The sequence below is a fragment of the Pecten maximus genome, chromosome 12 (genome assembly GCF_902652985.1).
Source record: "Pecten maximus chromosome 12, xPecMax1.1, whole genome shotgun sequence".
Lineage (NCBI taxonomy): Eukaryota > Metazoa > Mollusca > Bivalvia > Pectinida > Pectinidae > Pecten > Pecten maximus.
In genome coordinates, this window is record NC_047026.1 from 7,716,831 (window position 1) to 7,739,767 (window position 22,937).

The 22,937-nt window shown below is 36.5% G+C and overlaps 2 protein-coding genes across 2 annotated transcripts; one reads left to right on the forward strand and one right to left on the reverse strand.

Moving 5' to 3' along the window:
• Window positions 1-2,174: 2,174 nt before the first annotated feature.
• Window positions 2,175-6,026, forward strand: LOC117338767. Its single transcript, XM_033900092.1, has 2 exons — window positions 2,175-2,287; window positions 2,990-6,026. The coding sequence occupies exons 1-2, from the start codon at window positions 2,225-2,227 to the stop codon at window positions 5,807-5,809; spliced, it is 2,883 nt and encodes a 960-aa protein (XP_033755983.1). The 5' UTR covers window positions 2,175-2,224; the 3' UTR covers window positions 5,810-6,026.
• Window positions 6,027-6,433: 407 nt separating this feature from the next.
• LOC117338768 (ornithine aminotransferase, mitochondrial-like) lies at window positions 6,434-22,350 on the reverse strand. The gene is made up of 9 exons (XM_033900093.1): window positions 22,258-22,350; window positions 13,786-13,997; window positions 12,164-12,388; window positions 11,512-11,735; window positions 10,624-10,796; window positions 10,336-10,414; window positions 9,851-9,964; window positions 8,098-8,236; window positions 6,434-6,873 (listed from the first exon to the last, which is right to left on the reverse strand). The coding sequence occupies exons 2-9, from the start codon at window positions 13,979-13,981 to the stop codon at window positions 6,710-6,712; spliced, it is 1,314 nt and encodes a 437-aa protein (XP_033755984.1). The 5' UTR covers window positions 13,982-13,997; window positions 22,258-22,350; the 3' UTR covers window positions 6,434-6,709.
• Window positions 22,351-22,937: the final 587 nt, after the last annotated feature.

Consider the following 22,937-nt stretch of genomic DNA (forward strand, 5'->3'; position numbering starts at 1 on the left):
TACATCTAGCTCTTGTGATTCCTTCGGGTTATCCCATGAATAATTGGCGTTGTAGCCATAGTACTGGTTTTCACTTCCAGAAGCCGATTGAACTGATGGCATTTCTGAATAAGAGAAACCATTGTGGTCCTGGTCATTCAAAACACTAAGGCCAGAAAACACAGCTTGTGATGTTTCCTGTTGACTATCCAAAACCAATTCTATCTTTTTTGTTGAGTACGCTTTCTTGGAGGGAGTCTTGGAATTTGTAATTGTTACAGAAGTAACTTCTGATGTGCATGTTTCTGATCTTGGCCTAATGCAAGTGTCAAATAGTCTAGTTTTTGTATGGCTTGTTTTTATGGATGGTGTCTTTTGGGTATCGCGGATAGGTGTGGCTTTGGAAGGAGTCTTTTTGGTCCCGCGGACAGGTGTGGCTTTGGAAGGAGTCTTTTCAGTCCTGCCGACAGGTGTAGCTTTGGGAGGTGTAAATGTCTTTTTGGTCCCACCTACAGGAGTGACTTTGGACGGTGTCTTTTTGGTCCCACCTACAGGAGTGGCTTTGGACGGTGTCTTTTTGGTCCCACCTACAGGAGTGGCTTTGGACGGTGTCTTTTTGGTCCCACCTACAGGAGTGGCTTTGGACGGTGTCTTTTTGGTCCCACCTACAGGAGTGGCTTTGGACGGTGTCTTTTTCGTCCCGCCGACAGGTGTTGCTTTTGAAGGTGTCCTTTCCGTCCTGCTGACAGTTGTGGCTTTGGGTGGTGTCTTTGATTTTTCAGATTCTGACTCGGGCTCACTAGCTACATTGGCAAATGCAGACATTTCATTAAGTTTTATGATGTCTAGTAATTTTGGTTCTTTCGATTTAACAGGTAGGGGTGTACACGTTTTCCTCTTTTTTTTAGCACTTTTCTTTTCATATTCATGGTCACCTGCTATAGAATCACTTCTGTCCTTTTTTTGTTCTGGCTGTGATGTATGGTGCTGTATTTCATCACTTGCCTGCAGTAGTCTTTTAAGCTTGGTCGCGGCTCCTCTTTTTCCTGATTGCTTTCTCTCCTTTGCCAGGGACAAAAGTGTCTCAACAACTCCTTCATCTGTCAGGTTTATGCCTTCGCTCTTGGTGAAATTCATAAATGCCCGAGCAGATGTTGCACCTGATGAAAAGAAATCAAAACATTTATAAATAATTCGAAGTCTTAAAAAAAGGAAATGGATACGAATACATTAAATGGTTTAAACATTCACAATAACTCGCACAGTATATAAAAAATATGGCTCGAGCTCGATATATATAACAGCAGTCGTGCATCCATAGGCAATTAGTTTATATACTCTACATATACAAATTTACATGAAGCCAAAAATTCAAGGGAAAAAATATGAAAATGCGTGAAATACAGAAAGTCAAAAGTTGCATCAATTTTGGCTCGTCAATCATCAATGTAGATTATCTCGATCGCGACCTATACAGGTGCCCGATCGCGATCGTACATGTATCAATACACGGCGCCTAATATTAATGTTCAGTATTGAAACCAAAAAATATTGATTAACGTAATAACATTGTCTAAAATAAAATTTAAACAAAGAGAAATGAACCTTACTTAATCGTAAAATACTGCATGGATTTTATTTTAAACTTACTTCCAGAGAAAACAGTTGAGCCTTCATACGGTTCGTCCCTTATCGATACTGTTCCGTCTTCATTAATTTCCTCCGTTGGATAATCTACGGAGACTGTACTTGTTGCTTCGTCTATGCATCTTACAGTTTGTTTTTTGCGGTTGACAATTTGCAGAGCTCTATCTGCCGTAAAGTATACAACAAGGTAATCTTCTTGTGTCGCCATCTTGCTCAAATTTGGTTTTGGCGCAATCGCAGCATCAGTGCAGCAGATATGCTTGAGTACAGTACCGGACACGATCGTGGTCAATTTTGTGAAATTATTTTTTTCCTTAATGCTTTAATAGCACCGCAATTTATATTTCTTTATCATTTTTTAAATAGGTTTAATTTATTTTGAAAGAAAATTTATACATTGTAATATTTCCCTCCCAAAAGAAACTACAGAGTCACGGAAACCTGTTTTTATGCTATGCACATCAAGCGCTGAGGCGATCAAGATTGAGTCAGGATACATGTGGTTGCATTGTCAACTAAGTAATTCCCATTGCCAATATAATGGAATGGTAAAACCAAGCCAAACTACGACGGTAGGAAGAGTGTATGCAGGGAGAAAATGGATCAACCGTACGCGTCAACTAGTAAGAAACGCAAGAGAGGACCTTATGGTTCTAAAAAGGTAAGATCGCCCCCATGTTCACTGCGCTAGAATCTAACTCAGAACATCAAATGTTTTTGAGATTGTCATATTTTCCTATCCGTCATTTAACTTACCCCTGATCAAGCATTTTCTTCATGTAGTTTGATTTTCTAACCAATTTTTTCGTCGTATGTTAGACGTAATGCGTACATACTCGCTCGTGCCGAAATGCATCGTTAGGCGTAGGAATTCTTAGACTTTTTTATAGTATGAAAAGCATAAGCTTACACACGCGGTTAATTAATTAATTATTAGCGGTACATAGTGCCATGCTGAGTCTTTAACGTTTTAGGGGTTTGTTTTTTGCTATATTTCTTTGTATTTCCTACTTTATTTTCAAAATTGTTTCCTGAATTCGGTACTAGATTTTAGAAGGATTTTGACAATCGTAGACAATTTGGTACATAAATATCCCAAGTTATATTCTTTTCATAATAGGCCTATTAATTAAATTATTATGCACCTGGTCAAACTGGAAAAGCTGTAAGAAACTGTCCATAAAAAAGTTGGGGAAATTCATAAAGTTTGAAACACAAAGAAAATAAAGCAAAATAAGAAAGAATTATGTGTGACAAAAAATTGGCAATTAAATCACTGTATTGGTAAAATTAATAACAAGAAAGGGAATGGAACAACTTTGTATTAGACAGTCTTATCATTTTTGTTTCATAATCATTTCAGGGGTCTGATGAGGACAAGGATTTTCAGTGCATGAACTTGGTTGTAAAAGAGGACCACAGACTTCAGTCAACTATCAACATTGTTTCCCCAATTGCATCACATCTGTCAGCTGAACAAACAGTACAGGATGATAATCAGGGATGTGTTACAACCGTTGATGACAAACAATTAACACAAACAGATGATGATGATGATGATGATGATGAAATATCATCAGCTGATGATCATGATGAACGATGTCGTGTTACGGATGAGAATATATTTGTTGAACATGAAAATGTCCTCAAGAACACACCTCAGAAACCAGCAGGAGCTAACAGTGATGTACAAGACTCTCTGACACATGAGGCTATGGATACTTTTTTCTCCAAGATGGAGGACAAAGATTTGGATGATGATATTGATGATTTGATAGACCAAATGTTACATGATAATCAGCTGCGAAACCAAGAAAATCTTGTGAATGATGAACAGACGGCTGTAATTCTTGAGGAAAGGGTTGAGGTCCTGCGGCAAATTACAGAAATATTTACAGACAGTGAAGAATCTAAAAACCCTGCAAATGATGAATCAACTGGATCAAGCAAGTTATTTCCAGACTCCCCGTACAGTCTCGGGCTATTGGTACTTCTAATATGTTGTTTCTTGATTCGTTTCCGGTTACCTGATGAAGCAGCAGCATACATGTTGAAAATATTCGCTGCTGTGCTTCCACAAGGACACAGTTTATTCCGTAGCTTGTATCACTTGAGAAAATTCATAAAGAAATTCACAGAAGACATGTTTCCCACCTTGCATTATTATTGTAGTAGCTGTTACTCAAAGGTTGAGAAAAATGACAAAGTGTGTATATCGTGCAGAAAGGATCTCACAAAGTCCGGAGGAGTTGCATATTTTGTACATTTAAAGCTTATATCACAACTGAGGGCTCTATGGAAAACTCAAGACTTTGTGAATGACGTTAGAAATCACAGATTCCAACACATTAAGAACAATAAAAATGGTAATCTTAAAGATGTGTATGATGGACAATTATACAAAAATCTTTTCGAAAACGGCATTCTGCAAGAAGAAAATAATTTGTCATTTTCACTAAATACGGATGGTGCCCCTCTGTTCAAATCTTCAAATGTAAGCATGTGGCCTGTGTACATGCTTATTAATGAACTTCCCATCGCAAAACGGAAACATCGACAGAATTCAGTGTTCTATGGTGTTTGGATTTCATCCAAAAAGCCTCAGATGTGGTCTTTTCTTCAACCCCTTTATTCAGAATTGAAACATTTGGAAACTGAAGGGGAAACATTTGAAGACTGTGATGGAAATTCATTCTTGTGTAAATGCTTCTTGCTTACGTGTACATGTGACTTGCCTGCCCGAGCTATGGTATACAATGTAAATCAGTACAATGGGGATTTCAGTTGCTGGTTTTGTTTACATAAAGGTGAAACACTTAAACTTGATACTGGTGGAATAGTTCATATTTTTCCATACAATAGTAGCAATCCAAAAGGAATTCCAAGAACAAAGGAAAGTATTCTTGAAGATTTGACAAAGGTTCAAACCAATGTGGAAAATGGTGTGAAAAAGTTCACAGTTCACGGACATAAAGGACCTTTCTGGTTTCTGTATCTGACATATTTCAATGCAGTATATAGTTGTGTGATTGACTACATGCATGGTATTTGCCTTGGAACTACCAAGCAACTCATGAACTTGTGGTTTGGTGCCTCGAATAAGAGTAAACCGTACTCTGTATATCATGCGAAACAAACTGTTAACAAATTCTTGTCAGAAATTCGTCCGACACTATTTGTAACCAGGGTCCCACGGCTGATAGATGACATCGCTCACTGGAAATCATCAGAATTTCGTAACTTTTTACTTTATTGGGGTATACCAGTGATGAGCAAAATCTTGAGAAAGGAATACTTTGTACACTTTTGTTTACTTGCTCGGGCAATCTTTTTGTTGTCCATGGAAAACATATCCCCGGTAGACATTGCAACTGCTGAGGGAGCTCTTCTTCTTTTTGTAGAGAATTTTGAAAGGTTGTATGAAGCAAGGTATACGACTCTGAATCTTCATCAATTGATTCATTTGGTTGATTGTGTTAGGCACACAGGACCTCTGTTTGTGAACAATTGTTTTATTTTTGAGGACCTTAATGGGTACATAATCAAACATGTACACGGTACACAAGGTGTTGAAAACCAGCTCGTAAATATTATTGGACTTGTAAAGGCCATTCCTATAATGTATGACAGATACTTTAAGGGAATAGATGATTGTGATTATGTTTTTGAGCTGTATCATGAGTTATCTGACAGTATAGCTTCAAGAAGAATTCATAAACATGAAATTGAAGATGGTATAGTCAGAGTAGGGAATTTATTCAATGGGGAACTAAGTGATGATGAATTTGCTGCCATTTCTAATTATGGAGTACAGTGTACTAGGAATGTTTCAAAGTATTATAATATCAATATGTATAAGAAGGGGTTTTATGTATATGGGAAATTGTACAAAAACCTTGTAAAAAGACAGCAGCATGTTATAACATTTTTTCATGAGAATGACTACAAATTTGGATCTGTGGTGTATTTCATGGAGTCAAATGATAAGACCGGTAATAAAATCAACCTCGCACTTGTTGAACCGATGAAAAAAGTCAAGTCTGTTGGCAGTGTTTGGAAAATAGAATTTAGGAAAAGTTGCATTGCCATCCCATTGAAGTGCATAACTAATATCAACAATTTTGTGGGAATAACTGGTGATTTCTTTGTATGTCCTCCTCCAAATAGGTATGACCGTGACTAGAATCAAGTTCATATAATTCCAGTTTACATGTAATGTTGTATAGGGGTATAACTTCTACAGAATTTGAAGTTGAAACTTCAAAAATATAGTACTTTACTTCTATACATTTATTTTATTGTGTAAAGACAATTGACATGCATGTATTTGCATTGCATATTGTTTACATTAATTATGCAAATGTACTTTTATACTATAATAATAAAAGGTAGTATCATTCTGTAGAACTCAGAATTTATATATCCAAAATATATACTGGTAGTAATTCTCCAGTGCAGGTGAATATGAAAGTCTAGATCTGTGGCCATTATTTTTCATTTCTCAAAAAAATGGTCAGAAATGGTTGAGCCAAAGCTTTTCTTTCTAGAGCATGGATGAAAATAATGGTCAAACAAAGTCAATGGTATTTCAATGGCATTTAAATGGTTCACCTGTGAGTAAACCATTTTTTTGTACCATTGAAAGACCATTGATCTGAAAAATGGTATTTTAATGGTCATATAACCATTGAAATCTAATGAATTAAATGGCGTTTCAATGGATTTCTGAACAAAAATGGTCTTTCAATGGCATTATAATGGTGTTTCAATGATTTTTGGACCATTTCTTTTTGCTAAGGGGTATCACTAGTGTTTATCATAAAGAGTATCATGTACAGGCTATCATGACTTATTGTTTTCAAAAAACATTTTCTACCTCACTTAAAATTTAAAATGTAAAACTGACAAGTAAATTGGCATGACTGAAGAGTAGAAGGCAGATATTTCACATCAATCTCGATTCTCAAGCTATAGATGCTGAATAGAAAGAAGCATTGTAAATTACAGTTAAAAATGAAACAGTGACCACCAATTAAGAGTTATGTCCCTTGACTATAAACACAGTGGAATTCAGTGATGATTCTTATGCAAATTCCATGATGGTTTTCTTGATGATGCCGATACAGTCCTGCATCTGATCATCACTCATGATAAGGGGCGGGGCAAATCTGATGATGTCACCATGGGTAGGCTTGGCAAGGAGGCCTCTGTCCCGGAAACGCAGACAAACATCCATAGCGTCATGCTCTGGGGAAGAAAATTTAAATGTAACATAAATTCATTCGTAAAAATAATCCAACCTCTAATCTGAAAATCTACCTGGGTAATTTACCTGTGTAATTTACATACAATGTATGGGACTATCACTCCATTGAGACAAAATACTGTCTCAGTTACTTATTGGAATTAATCCAGAAATGCATTTTTTATCATTGTCTTATAAGGGAATCAATGTCTTTAAGCCTTCAACAGAGATCATTAAATTAAAAAGTAAGATTTCTATATTCAAAATCTCAGGTAATACTACAGGGTAAGAACAAATAAATGAGGTGTTTCTTAGAATGTTTTACTTTCATTTCTATATATTAATCATACTTATATTTACGTACTCATCATGAGATAAGTCCAAATTAAAGAGATAGTCAAAATCAGTCAATTAAGTAATTTCCAAGGCTGGTATCAACCAAATTAAAATATTACTACATGTACATTTCCCCGTGGCGAACCCCTCACTTTGGATTCGCCACATACAGTAAGCGGTGATATCAATCGATCTGTAGCAATATCAGACCCAGGTAAAAACCTATTGTTTTGGTTTTTGCTTCGAAGATTTTACATCCCAGACGTAAAAGTTTAATTGTCTAGTCGCTTAATTTTGCTTTTAAAACCCCATTACGTTTTGCCTGCTGCTGACTCTAAAAATAACATTTAATTTTACCCACAATTCTTAGTCGACTTCCTGTTGGGGAAAAACCACACGAGGCAGAATCAACAACAACACAGTTCTGAACATGACAAAACCCCGACATAACATTACCGTTTAAGGTAATATTTAACTGTTTTTTGACATTTGAACCATCAAAATTACACTATTTGTTGATAAATGTCTAAAACTTAAAGAAATACGCGATGACTTTCGTGAAAATCGGAGCATTTCTATTTTTTGTCCCGATTGTTCTATTCGAATAACCGAAAAATACGACTTTTCCAACCCAATTAAACGAATTTTTTTAACATGATTTAAGAGAAAATGGTTTTGGTTTTTAAAATTTTACCCAATTAAACGAAATACCCGATTAAGCGTTACCCGATTAAGTGGAATGCACTGTAGTTACGAAATAGCCCAAGATTTGAAATTAAAATATTTTGAAAAGTAATGCTGTAAAAACCAAAATTTATTGTTTAGATATACAGCCGAGGTCTTGTCAGCATCAACTGGTCTTGCTTGACCTGGATATTAAATTGACTCACTTTCATTGATGACTATGGCGTTGAGAAGGCCCTTTCCTCTCACTGTTTTGACCAAATCCTTTGGAAGCTCCATTAGTTCCTTACGGAGAATTTGTCCCAGACGATCTGCCTTCTCAGCCAGCTTTTCCTCCTCCAATACCTACAGAGAGATTAACACACGTTTGTATAATAAAAGCTGATCAAACCCAACATGGTATCTAGTTAACCATTTTATTATCTCCCTTGTCCAGTCTCAAATTGATCATGCACAACCGGGGACCAAGGGAAACCTACGTATGAAATTTCCAGTTCTTCTCAAGACAGAGGAATAACATGAATTGTTCAGGACAGAGAAGGTTGATTAAAGAAAAGAACAGGATCAAAGTTTAAGATAATTGATAGTGACAATAATGTTTGTTTGTTTTGCTGGGTTTATTGCCCCATGAACAGTCAGGGTCATTTTGAGGTGGGGTCTTCTTGTAGTAGTTGGTGACTAACTCACTGAACAACATACAGGAGGCAAGTCATATACCATCCAGAGTAATTAGGGTAAAGTGTCTTACCCAAGGACACAACCATGATGGCTCTGACTGGTCTGTTTCTCAGCTTCCTGAGAAAGACAAACTGTCTTGGATAGGGAGCATTGAACCTAGCACCTCATGTCTTCAACCGGGGTTAAACGGCTGGGTCTCTAACTGACTGCGCGTGGGTCTCTAACTGACTGCGCGTGATAACAAAGCATTATGTCCACATAAAGTACTACTAGCTCATTTCATAATCCATAATTACAACATTTTATAGCATTTTCGCAAAAAGGGGATATAACTCTTAGAGGGTACATTCAATGGTAATAGCTATAAATAGACACGGAGAAAAATATAACCAAATACAAAACTGGACAAAATCTTGTCTACAAACAAACAATAAAAGGGGAATAACTCTCTTCCATTACAACTGCATTGGGAATGGAACTACATTGGTTTAGAGCACAGCAAACAAAATTTAAAGAAAGCTTACAGAAAAAGAATTAATTTCTTTATCAGCAGATGAGTAAAACAATAAAAAAAAAAAAAAAATAAGCAGACATTCTATCCTTAGTTTGAGCTGGTATGGTGACCTAAACTTTGTACTATTTTTACATAAACGGTAAAACCCCATATACTAGACTTTGCATTGCACAAATACCCACTTTTCACTGAACAGATTGCTTGGTCCAACTGCGACCATTGACTTCAACACATACTCATTGATTACCCCGGCCTTCATTTCTCAAAATCATATTTATCTTTCCTCTTTCCTTAAGTATAATATAAAAGGAAAGTCTCGCTCTCAAGTATGACAATGACTTCAACAGGTGATATACTGTATAACAAGGGACATTTGTTGTGTAAATAAGCTTTTGTTGTTAACTATTGTTAACTATTGTAATATATCGCCCAAATTCTCGTACTGCATACATAGACCACTCAACTCCATCAATGGCTGCTCACATTCTGTTTTTTATTCGGAACACTCATATAACAATATACAAAAGGAAGATGAAAGAAAAGGTGTTCCGAGAGGTACTAAAAACATCAAAGGTGCTGACCTCACTATATGAATCTAAACTGAATTCACTACAACTATAAAATCAACAAATATTGTGGTATGTATTATTGTTATATTATTTGGCAAATCACAATGACATAATTCTAAATCTCCAAACTACGAAATAAATTAAACACAAACAATTCCTGTTTTATAATACGTAAACTGTCCTCTATAGCCGACCTACCTGGAGTGCTGCTAGGGCCACCTTACAGGCGAGAGGGTTTCCTCCGTACGTGGAGCCATGTTCTCCGGGCTGGATCGTCAACATAACAGGATCATCAGCCAAAACAGCTGACACCTACAGTAAAATTCGATACACCAATATTTACAAATCATTTCCAAAGATATGACTAGAGTGGATGGCTTAATTCACAGAATATAAGCTAAAAACAAGACTAATGGGTATTGTTAACACAATACAAGTCCACTACTGGCCCCGCTAAAAATTGTAACCTTGACCCAAATACCCTGAAACTCAAACTTGACCTTTGCAGTTGACCTTTTGACCCCAAACTGAAACTCATTCTGCATAACATCAAAAGCTAACAATGTATGAAGTTTCAACCAAATCCATCATTCCTTTCTGAAGTTATCATCTGGAAACCAAAATTTGACAAAAATATATCTATCTGGTTTCACAATCATTGTAAAATAAAAAAAATTTCTTACCGGTAGGACTCCACCAGATAAAGCTTTACCAAGCAGCACAATGTCCGGGCGTACATTCTCGTGATCCACACACAGTCGCCTATAAACAACATAACAAAAACAACACAATGTCCGGGCGTACATTCTCGTGATCCACACACAGTCGCCTATAAACAACAGAACCAAAACAACACAATGTCAGGGCGTACTCCTCTGGTCACCCAACATCATATACAGAAATTTATCAACACTACTAAAATATATCTTACTAAAATATCATTTAAATCTCAACATTGAAACAGGTCTTACCTGCCAGTCCGAGCAAGTCCAGTCTGGACCTCATCAGCTATCCACAGGACATTGTATTTGTCACAGAGTTGTCTGACCTTGGTGAGGTAGCCTTCGTCAGGAACGACGACACCTGCCTCTCCCTGTATCGGCTCCACCATAAAGGCACATGTGTTAGGGTCCTTTAACTCCTCCTACAACACATATCCTTACCTTTATAGTAAAATGGTGATGTGGTTTTCACATTAGTTTGAGGTACCTGGTACAACTCACTGTAAATGTACATATTTCAGCAGAAATCTTATTCTAACATTTTTCTCGCTGAAAACACATCACTAAATTATGATTGCGATAATTGTAGTTTATCTTCGTTGGTTCTATGGCAATCACTGTTGGTGTTTTGAATTGGTTTTGCATTAAAATTTGAGTGTGTTAAATTAAGTTTTGGTTTGTTTGGTTTGTTTTTGTTTAACATCCTATTAACAGCCAGGGTCATTTAAGGACGTGCCAGGTTTTGGAGGTGGAGGAAAGCCGGAGTACCCGGAGAAAAACCACTGGCCTACAGTCAGTACCTGGCAAATGCCCCACGTTGGTTTTGAACTCGCAACCTAAAGGTGGAAGGCTAGTGATTAAGTGTTGATCACCTCAACCACTTGGCCACCACAGCCCCTAAATTAAATACGTTTAGCAGTGGGGACAAGATGTTTACTGTAGTAGTACCAGGGCTTTACTTTTTTTTTAAATATTTGCTGATAGAATAAACTTGCAAAAAAAAAAGACAATGAAAATAAATTAATAATAATAAGTTAAAAAAAAAAATAAAAAAATGTTGTAATCCCTTCAAACTTCAAACAAATATTTGATTGACCCAACATTCATCACAGGAAAAAGGAACTAAGGTTTGCCCACCTCCAGAGCTGCTGTATCATTGTAGGGGACAAGTCCAAACCCTGGCATGAAGGGGCCAAAGCCATCATAACTGGATGGATCTGTGGAGCTGGAAATGGCTGCCAAGGTACGGCCCCAGAAGTTCCCATCCGCAAATATGATCCTCGCCTTGTTGGCAGGCACCTTCTTTACCTGGTACGCCCACTTCCTGGCCAGCTTACAGGCCGTCTCTCCTGCCTCCACACCTACAACAACCATCATCAACAGTGAGTATTTTATCATAACCGTCACCACTAAAGACAAGAGGTCCAAAGGGCATGTATCATTTGATCTATTCAGAAGTATGTATCATTTGATCTATTCAGAAGTTTGTAAAGTTAAGGCTACTTACACACCATATTAATACCACTTCTCTCAAGTATCTGGAACATGTCAAATATCATAACTCTGAGGTTTATTTGTCGTAACTATGGATACTAAACAGAGGTCTAGGGTAAAAACCATTCGTCTGTTGTATTCATGGTGACTATAAAGAGATCTCAGGTAATAACCATTCGTTTGTTGTATCTATGGAAACTATACAGAGATCTAGGGTAAAAACCATTAGTTTGTTGCATCAGGTAAAAATTTAAACCATTGATTTTTTGTTTCTATGGAGATCACAAATTTGTACCTGTATTCATGGGCAGTACTTTATCGTATCCAAAGAGACTGTTCATATACTCCTCGTATTCTCCAAGGACATCGGTGTAGAATGCTCGAGAGGTGAGCGTGAGGACGTCGACCTGGTCTTTGAGTGCCTGGATGATCTTTGGATGACAGTGACCCTGGTTGACGGCGCTGTATGCGCTGAGAAAGTCATAGTAACGATTTCCCTCAACATCCCACACATGTACACCTGTAACAGACAATGTGTAAACTCCACATCCCACACATATACACCTGTAATAGACAATGTGTAAACTCCACATCCCACACCTGTACACCTGTAATAGACAATGTGTAAACTCCACATCACACACATATACACCTGTAATAGACAATGTGTAAACTCCACATCCCACACATATACACCTGTAATAGACAATGTGTAAACTCCACATTACACACCTGTACACCTGTAACAGACAATGTGTAAACTCCACATCCCACACCTGTAATAGACAATGTGTAAACTCCACATCCCACACATATACACCTGTAATAGACAATGTGTAAACTCCACATCACACACATGTACACCTGTAACAGACAATGTGTAAACTCTACATCCCACATATGTACACCTGTAACAGACAATGTGTAAACTCCACATCACACATATGTACACCTGTAACAGACAATGTGTAAACTCCACATCCCACACATGTACACCTGTAACAGACAATGTGTAAACTCCACATCACACATATGTACACCTGTAACAGACAATGTGTAAACTCCACATCCCACACATGTACACCTGTAATAGACAATGTGTAAACTCCACATCCCACACATATACACCTGTAATAGACAATGTGTAAACTCTACATCCCACACATGTAATAGACAATGTGTAAACTCTACATCCCACATATGTACACCTGTAACAGACAATGTGTAAACTCCACATCACACATATGTACACCTGTAACAGACAATGTGTAAACTCCACATCCCACACATGTACACCTGTAATAGACAATGTGTAAACTCCACATCACACACCTGTACACCTGTAATAGACAATGTGTAAACTCTACATCACACACCTGTACACCTGTAATAGACAATGTGTAAACTCCACATCCCACACATGTAATAGACAATGTGTAAACTCTACATCACACATATGTACACCTGTAACAGACAATGTGTAAACTCCACATCCCACACATGTACACCTGTAATAGACAATGTGTAAACTCCACATCACACACATGTACACCTGTAACAGACAATGTGTAAACTCCACATCCCACATTCTTTAATACAAAGGAACACTTATAATTAATTATGTCCACAGCAAACACATTAACAGTCCTGTTTCAGGTAAAATGCTTCCATTATAAACAGTCACTGACATTGAAACATTTCACCAGCATTTCAGGCACAGGGGCTTGGTTTGGAGATTTTCATATAATAGTTAATAATCATAATACATTTGTACTAAAATTTCTGTATCTATAGACTTTATCTAAAACCTTATAAAATTGGATAACCCTAATTTTATAAACTCTCAGAATGTGTATAAATATCAGGAACTTTATTAAGTCAAAATCCTGGAATCAAGCCCCTGTGTCAGTTACTTACCTTCTCCACGACACAGGGCCACTGGAATAGGACCATAGTTATGAGCTCCATACTTTTGCTCCTTTGCAAACACTGCGTCTGACTTTTCACCGATCTTGCTGTTAGCCGTTTGGGCAGCAGCACTTGTGGCCATTGTGGCTCTTCTAGCGGCACCCCTCATTGCCATGGTAACTGACTTACTAACCACACTCATCATGTTGAGACTGTTATTTCTGCCAAGATAAAATAATGAATTTGATATCACTTTAAATATTCCCAAATAAACCATAATTTGAAGGCTGTAAAGACAGGGTAGATGTTAAAGTTCTACAGCTATTGTTGTCAAGTAGAAATTTTAAGTAAATTTGAATCTTTTTTGCAAACAAATATTTATTGAGTAAAATCATAATATTTTATTGTGATGTGATTATATTATATCATATTATATTATAACAAGAGATCCCAGAGGGATCTTGGCGCCCACCATTGAATGATCTTCATAGGTTCCATGTCAGATTGATCTTTTCTCTACTTTTCCCTTCATTTTACTAATCTGTGCAAATTGAGACATCCATCCAGTACTTTTCAAACAAGGGAATCCTAGCTATATAAGAAATCTGAGATTGAACGATAATGGCTGTTTGTTTGCCAGGTTGTTTTCAGGACAGACTGGTCCAAAAATGCAATACAAGGGACCAAGGGGAACCTACTTATGAAATTTGAGAAAGATCCATTCAGTACTTTGAGAAATAGAGATAACAAACTTTAATTGTCAAAATTCAAGATGGCGGTCTGTCGGCCATATTGTTTTCCAATTGATCTCAAAATACAATAAGCATAATGAGGCACCAAGGGGAACCTCAAAATGAAATTTGAGAAAGATCCCTTCAGTATTTTCTCAGAAATAACGATAACAAACTTCAATTGTCAAAATCCAAGATGGCTGCCTGTCGGTCATGTTATTTTCAGATTGGTCTCAAAAGGCAATATGCATAACTAGGCACCAAGGGAAACTTACATATGAAGTTTCAGAAAGATCCATTAAGTACTTTCTCAGAAATAGTGATAACAAACTTCAATTGTCAAAATCCAAGATGGCTGCCTGTCGGTCATGTTATTTTCAGATTGGTCTCAAAATGCAATATGCATAACAAGGCACCAAGGGAAACCTACATATGAAATTTCAGAAAGATCCCTTCAGTACTTTCTCAGAAATAGCGATAACAAACTTCAATTGTCAAAATCCAAGATGGCTGCCTGTCGGCCATGTTATTTTCAGATTGGTCTCAAAATGCGATATGCATAACTAGGCACCAAGGGAAACCTACATATGAAATTTGAGAAAGATCCATTCAGTACTTTCTCAGAAATAGTGATAACAAACTTCAATTGTCAAAATCCAAGATGGCTGCCTGTCAGCCATGTTGTTTTCAGATTGGTCTCAAAACGCAATTTGCATAACTAGGCACCAAGGGAAACCTACATATGAAATTTCAGAAAGATCCATTCAGTACTTTCTCAGAAATAGCGATAACAAACTTCAATTGTCAAAATCCAAGATGGCTGCCTGTCGGCCATGTTGTTTTCAGATTGGTCTCAAAACGCAATATGCATAACAAGGCACCAAGGGGAACCTGCATATGAAATTTGAGAAAGATCCCTTCAGTACTTTCTCAGAAATAGCGATAACAAACTTCAATTGTCAAAATCCAAGATGGCTGCCTGTCGGCCATGTTGTTTTCAGATTGGTCTCAAAACGTAATATGCATAACTAGGCACCAAGGGAAACCTACATATGAAATTTCAGAAAGATCCATTCAGTACTTTCTCAGAAATAGCGATAACAAATTTCAATTGTCAAAATCCAAGATGGCTGCCTGTCGGCCATGTTGTTTTCAGATTGGTCTCAAAACGCAATATGCATAACTAGGCACCAAGGGAAACCTACATATGAAATTTAAGAAAGATCCATTCAGTGCTTTCTCAGAAATAGCGATAACAAACTTCAATTGTCAAAATCTAAGATGGCTGCCTGTCGGCCATGTTGTTTTCCAATTGGTCTCAAATCACAATATGCATAACTAGGCACCAAGGGGAACCTGCATATGAAATTTGAGAAAGATCCCTTCAGTACTTTCTCAGAAATAGCGATAACAAACTTCAATTGTCAAAATCCAAGATGGCTGCCTGTCGGCCATGTTGTTTTCAGATTGGTCTCAAAACGCAATATGCATAACTAGGCACCAAGGGAAACCTACATATGAAATTTAAGAAAGATCCATTCAGTGCTTTCTCAGAAATAGTGATAACAAACTTCAATTGTCAAAATCCAAGATGGCTGCCTGTCGGCCATGTTGTTTTCCAATTGGTCTCAAATCGCAATATGCATAACTAGGCACCAAGGGGAACCTGCATATGAAATTTGAGAAAGATCCCTTCAGTACTTTCTCAGAAATAGCGATAACAATCTTCAATTGTCAAAATCCAAGATGGCTGCCTGTCGGCCATGTTGTTTTCAGATTGGTCTCAAAACGCAATATGCATAACTAGGCACCAAGGGGAACCTACATATGAAATTTGAGAAAGATCCCTTTGGTACTTTCTGAGAAATAGCGATAACAAGAATTGTTTACGGACGGAGGGACGGCCGGACGGACGGAGGGACGGACGGACGACGGACCACGGACACAGGGCGATTTGAACAGCCCACCATCTGATGATGGTGGGCTAAAAAGTATGGAAGAACAACAATTCCTTTCCAAGGAAATACAAATCATACAACACATTACTGTGATTTTCGTATCTTTTTCATATAAAAGGAGTAATCTCCCCTACATATTTCACGGCGTTGCTCTGTTGTTTGTATCAGTGATCATAAGGGAGATAACTTTTACAAGCTGTACTCAAATATAGGTCTAACATTTGATAGAAAATCTTTTTCTCAGGATACACTTGCATTTAATGAGCATTTCAGTATCCAATTAATACACTTCAGGGTTCATACGGATTATGTCAAACCAAATTCAAGGCCTTTTCAAGGCTTTTTCAATGTCTTAATTAAATATTCAAGGCCCATTTTACCGTCATCTAAGTCATCTTGAGAGGGAACAAGAGAACAAAAAGGCAACTTATAACTATCCACTTGATCAAAATACAACTTGACCTGGCTATTCTTAACGTCTGTATGGGAGACGGCATACACAAAGTTTATTCTAAATGATCATTGGCAAGGGTTTCACTTATCCTAATGAAACCTTAATATTCAAGGCTTTATCAAGGCTGTAAAGCAATTTTCAAGGCTTTTCAAGGCTCAAGGTGAAATTCAAGGCTTTTCAAGGCCCAAGGTGAAATTCAAGACTTTCTCAAGGCCCGTGCTAACCCTGCACCTGGCCCACTGGACAGTCACTATGTATTTAATGATCATGCAAAAATCACCCACAAACCAAAAATAATCATCAATTAATGGGAATCACAAGCACTAGCACTGCATCAATAACTTAAGATTTTAGGGCATTTCTGAATTCTAACAGGTAAGATAAGAGCATTTCTGAATTAAAGTGCAAATTATTTTATATAGAAAGTGCATTTAGCACAATCATAACTTATAATTAGCATTATGCTTTTAGTGCGAAAAGTGTTAAAATAAGTTTCAGGGTTTTTTCTTCCAAGTTTGGGATGGGGCCTTTTTGCCTCGTTTTGGGAAGAAAATTGGTGAACTGGGAAAGAGTTTTTCAGGAGTAAACTGCAAATTTTGGGAATTTGACATAAATTGGAAATAATTTCAATTGGGAATTAATGGGGCCCATTATCAGCCCCAAAAAACCCTTAGAAAAAGCCTTGAGATTATCGCTAAAATATCTACGTTTATAATTCACTACAGAATACCCTTTACCAGGTACATCAATTAACGGTAACACAACTGACAAAGGAAGACAACATTTAACTGGATGTCCTGATCATGACCATGCATACATGTCTATACATATATGTGTGCATTCCTCCGACACACCATATATGGCACCAACCCACCTAGTACTAGAGAATATCCACAGCTGTTACCAATCTAGGAAGCCGACATTCCTAAAAAGGACGTTTTGATGCTGTATCGATAAACAGCTGGATACTGTGACATGATCATATAGTGACAAACTATATATATATATGATAATGAACACCCGGATCACATTACTATAGATATGTCAGTCAGGACCAACATGTACATACCATCATACTGTCAGCCAATGCTGATAATATTAACCAAGTTTGAATGAATTTCAGTAGAAATAAAACAAATGATATTAAAAATGCAATTTCTTATATAAACTAAAGTTTATCCCCTTTCCAGGGGCAAACGTAAGACCCCAGGGTCATGGAATTCTCAATTTTGGTAAAGCACCTTATGACCTTTCCATGTATGAAGAGTATTTGATTCTACATTATTTGGGTCTTGAGTAGAAGATTTTTGAAATTTCAGTTAATTTGGCCATTTTGGTTCCCGCCCCTCAATCCCCTGGGGGTGAGGACCATATAATTCACAATTTTGGTTGACCTTTGGCCAGGGAAGGTTTCTGCAATTTTTTTTTTTATAATTGGTTCAGGGGTTAATGTTTCTGAGAAGAAATCAAAAGTATAAATCGTTTACGGACAGACGACGCACGACGACAGACAAAGGGTGAATAGAATAGGTCACTTGAGGTAACTTTGTCTCAGGTGATCTAAAACTTACAAATGTCACACATCGAAATCGGTCATGTATGTATAAAAGTTTAAGAGATAGATATTCCATCAACACATCAGTTCAACTGTGTCAATGTATTCAAAATTGTACACGCTTACAGTATCACAAAGTGACCCAGATATCAAATTACCCGACAACTGTACAGGATATATCATACCGTCATTCTATTTTAGACAGAAACCTACAGACTTCAAAGTTTAAACATATTGAATAGGTACCATATCATTTCAACAGGTAAAAAATGTAGGAGGAATATCAATTCTGAACAAAACAAGAGGCCCATGGGCCTTAACGGTCACCTGAGTTTTGAAGTATTTAGTTAATTTAATTGACCCTTTTTGGCCCCGCCTAAGGGGTCAGTCAGGGTCAACATGTACATACCATCGAGCTGTCATCCCATGCTGATAATGTTAACAAAGTTAGAAAGAATTTGAATACAAATCCAACAAATCATAGTCAAATTTTTTATTTCTCTATATAAACTATAGTAATGTTTACCCCCTCCACAGGGGCAAACGTGAGACCCCTGGGTCATGAAATTCATAATTTCAGGAAAGCACCTTAAGACCCTTCCATCTTTGTAGAGTGTTTGATTCCACCATATCTGAGAGTAGAGAAGAAGATTTTTGAAGTTTTAGTTAATTTGACCCTTTTTGGCCCCACCCCTCAGGCCCCTTGGGGGTTGAGACCATATATAAATTCACTGAATTTGGTTCAGCGGTTTTGGAGAAAACGTCAAAAATGTAAATTATTTACAGATGGACGCGGCACAACGCAAGACGATGGACAAAGGGGGATTAGAATTTTTAAAAATATCTTTTTATTTGGGTTTCACAACTATCCTTGTATGTGTAGTCTACTAGCTAGAATTTAAATTTAAATGTCCCATATCAACTGTACACCATAACTAAGGTATCCTTTCTCAAATTTTGTATGACAAAGTCATTAAAGGTCAGATTACCATGTTGTAAATACAAATAGTAAACTTGAGGTATTGTAAAATTGTCTTTTCTACCTTTTTCACAAATAGCTTTACGCTATATTGATGTGTACATCGTTTCATGATCAAAGGTTAAGGCTCAAAACAGATTTGTTCTTTTGTACTTTTATTACAACTTTGTCTCCAAAAACAGCAAATTTATCTAGAATGACAGTGATTGAAATATGTTTGTCTTTTTACTAAAACTTTGTCTCCAAAAACAGCAAATTTATCAAGAATGACAGATTGAAACAATTGAGTTTGTATTTTTACTAGAACTTAAGTTGTCTGCAATAACAGCAAAATTTATCAAGAAGGACAGTGATTGAAACAATTTAACTTTCCCTAAAAACAACCAAAATTTTCAAGCATGACAGTAGTGTTTTAGTATCACAATAAATTTCATGATCGATCATCACCATATCTTAATGATTAATGATTGATTATTGATCGATCATGAACAGAAAAGGAAATATCTGCAAGCAGAGTATTAACCAAATTAGGGGAAAATGTTATGAATATATGTTTTAAGACATCTAGCTATGTTTTAAAATGTTATTTCAATGCATTTTTATTTCATTTTAGCAATGATACTGTTCATTTATTAATTATTGAAGTCAGCTGTAAATCTAGAAAATTTCCATGTTGTAGTCAAACCATGATTGATCACAAAAATCATGATCAATTAGTCAGTGGTAAAATGACTATGATCATCAATTAAACTGATAAATCATAACAACACTACATGACAGTGATTGGAACAAGTTAGGGTTGGTCAGAGACCCTGTTGTCAACAAGTTAGAAAAGTAAAAGTAATGAGGACAGACAAGACTTTGAACCAAAGAACTTTAAGCTTTTAATGGACACTTTATATTAACCCCATTGACCTACATATAACGGTTACCAGCAGTCACTCGACCAAGTCCTGTAGTACTACATATACTGTATCATAATCCTTGTCAAAATAAGATTTCCTCTCTATTTTTATCATATTCATATCAAAACTACTTCTATACACTAAATCAGTCCATCTGTGAAAAACACAGTGTCTCCGGCGTGATAATCCCTGCTCTACTTTCTAAGCCAAATAATCATGCAGCTAATTATATAAGTGAGAGACTCTATTAAACACTATATGTACAAATCAAATCGATCCGTTCCTTTTACACAACTACCCCTCCTTTTTCTAGCGATTTCCAAAATCCTAATCAGACTCTCAACCACAACCCTCAATATGAATTCAACCGATATTAGATTTTCACTGCCTACATAAACATATCATATAGATGAAGTAAATTACTTAAAATATAGATTTAATGTTAGTGGTTTTTTTTATTTAGATTCAAGGAAAGGGACCCTGAGGTTAATTTTTCATTCTGGTACATAAGCAATGTGTCAAGCCCCTCTGGATTCAACAAGAGATTTTCAATGGTTTTGTCATTTCAATCAATTTCTTCAAATGGGTATACTGAAAATTCTATCAGAGTCCCAGGACTTGTTGGTGAAGGCATTGCAAAAGCTTCATCTTTATCTTTCCCTGATAACTTTCTCCATTTTAGATTTTTGAAATTCCAGTTCTGACTTTGCTTAGAATTATATCTTAGATAATATCTTTGATTTCTGTAATTGCCGCTAATTAATAGATTACAGATTTCTGTTGTTCCAGATTTGTCACTTTGACGTTGCCATATGGTGTTTTTTTATTATTGATTTTCTTCAAAATTTAGTCTTTTAATGTAGCTTTAAATTAGCAATCCTTTGCTGTGACCTTGAGTTTTACTTTTCCGTACAATTATTATTGTATCTGTTAATCTAGTGAATTTATTAATATTACATAATTCAGCTATATACTTCCTTGTTAAATTTCTATCCAATCATTTGGTAGAAAAGTCATGTGAAAGGAAATTTTTAAAGTACTTCATGAAAAATTACATCATAATTTATACATGTACAAGTATAGAATTAATTGTTGAGAAGTTGGATATAAAATAAATGTTTGATCAGGATTCATCATTCAATATCATGTTGAACAGAAAAAATCCAAACATGTCATTTCTATCTAATAGATTAATTGTGTAGTATAAATAACATGGACCTTACATAGCAAAGTATATAGTTACTCTTTTATTATCCTTATTTAACCTTCAACTTCTTGACAAAAGGAATTGCGATTGGTTTAACCCGACACACCTCCCTGATTGTGGGGCTCCTTTTGGGGGTAATTCACAAATAAAAATATTCTTGTTGCAGTTGAAAACTAATTAATAACTTCGGCTTTTATGAATGTAATCGGTACAAACTGCATATTGAAAAGTTAACAGTAACAAAAAAATCTTTAAACATTTTAAAATAACACGAATGGTGTATTTTGATGATGAAATCACGCCGCGATTTATCCGTTAGGGCGATCGGCTCCCCTAAAATCTCATTCAGTGTTGACAAATCTAAACAACCGCAAAGGCAATATTATCTCAAAGTATTAACAATAGTTAGAGCACAATACACAGTGACATTACTGTAGGAATCACAACCGTATAGTTTAAGTCTCTGTTAACAGCATTCGACCTGCTGGACGGAAAACAGTATGTTTTAATTTAGGGCTAGCTAGGTCAATGTAAGCTTAGTTAGACCTAATAAGAGGCCTACTAAACGTGGCCAACAGACGCAAATATGACAACATTCATTAACAGTGAACACTATACTGATTATAAGTTCGTCTCAGGTCGGAAATAAAATGTACTGTTACTGTAAGATTTGAATATTCTAGATACATTACCGACGACCTGGTGTACTTCAGCTCCACTCGATCGTATTTAGGTGCCCAACGATCCGAGACCGAGACGGCTACTGCACGTGTGGTAGTTAGAGGGGAGATAACTCGCGATCAGATAGCTTCATTTCTATCTCGTTGTCAATATTGTCAACGCAATCCCCTTGATACTATCATAACATTCTTCACACACACACACACACACACACACACACACACATATATAGTATATATATACAGTAGGGGCTAATAATGTTTTCTACAAATGCTAACCAGATGCAGCTGTTATATAACTTGTTTTGCGGTTGTTGTAAAATAAATAAAGTTTATATTAGAGTCCAATGATCGACTAACTTTAATTAACACCATATTCAAATTGTTTTAGAACGCTAACCTTACGTAAGGCAGGGTATACAATTGTAATTGCTACTAAAAAAGACATCGATGAGGCAGTGGAATTCAGAGAAAAAAAGTTACATTCGAAGCCTCGGGAAGAGAGATTATACTTTCGTCTTTCATGATTAAACTGCGTTAATTAGCACGTGCGGATCAGACAAATCTTGTAAACGTTGAATGTCATGGTTATAGGTTTTGTTTATATAATGTTCAAATCTGCCGAAGACTGTTGAAGAGAAGAGTCGTCGGCAAAGTGTCTATTAGCAGTTTTCACATGGTCAATAACACAG

What these genes read in the sequence shown, in the direction of transcription:
- LOC117338767 (XM_033900092.1), top strand. Translation starts at nt 2,225, where the DNA reads ATGGATCAACCGTACGCGTCAACTAGTAAGAAACGCAAGAGAGGACCT. An exon ending in GACCTTATGGTTCTAAAAAG is followed by an intron (nt 2,288 to 2,989) that starts GTAAGATCGCCC and finishes TAATCATTTCAG; the next exon opens with GGGTCTGATGAGGACAAGGA.
- LOC117338768 (XM_033900093.1), bottom strand. Translation starts at nt 13,981, where the DNA reads ATGATGAGTGTGGTTAGTAAGTCAGTTACCATGGCAATGAGGGGTGCC. An exon ending in ATGATACAGCAGCTCTGGAG is followed by an intron (nt 10,797 to 11,511) that starts GTGGGCAAACCT and finishes TATGTGTTGTAG; the next exon opens with GAGGAGTTAAAGGACCCTAA. An exon ending in TGGCCCTAGCAGCACTCCAG is followed by an intron (nt 8,237 to 9,850) that starts GTAGGTCGGCTA and finishes ATCTCTCTGTAG; the next exon opens with GTATTGGAGGAGGAAAAGCT.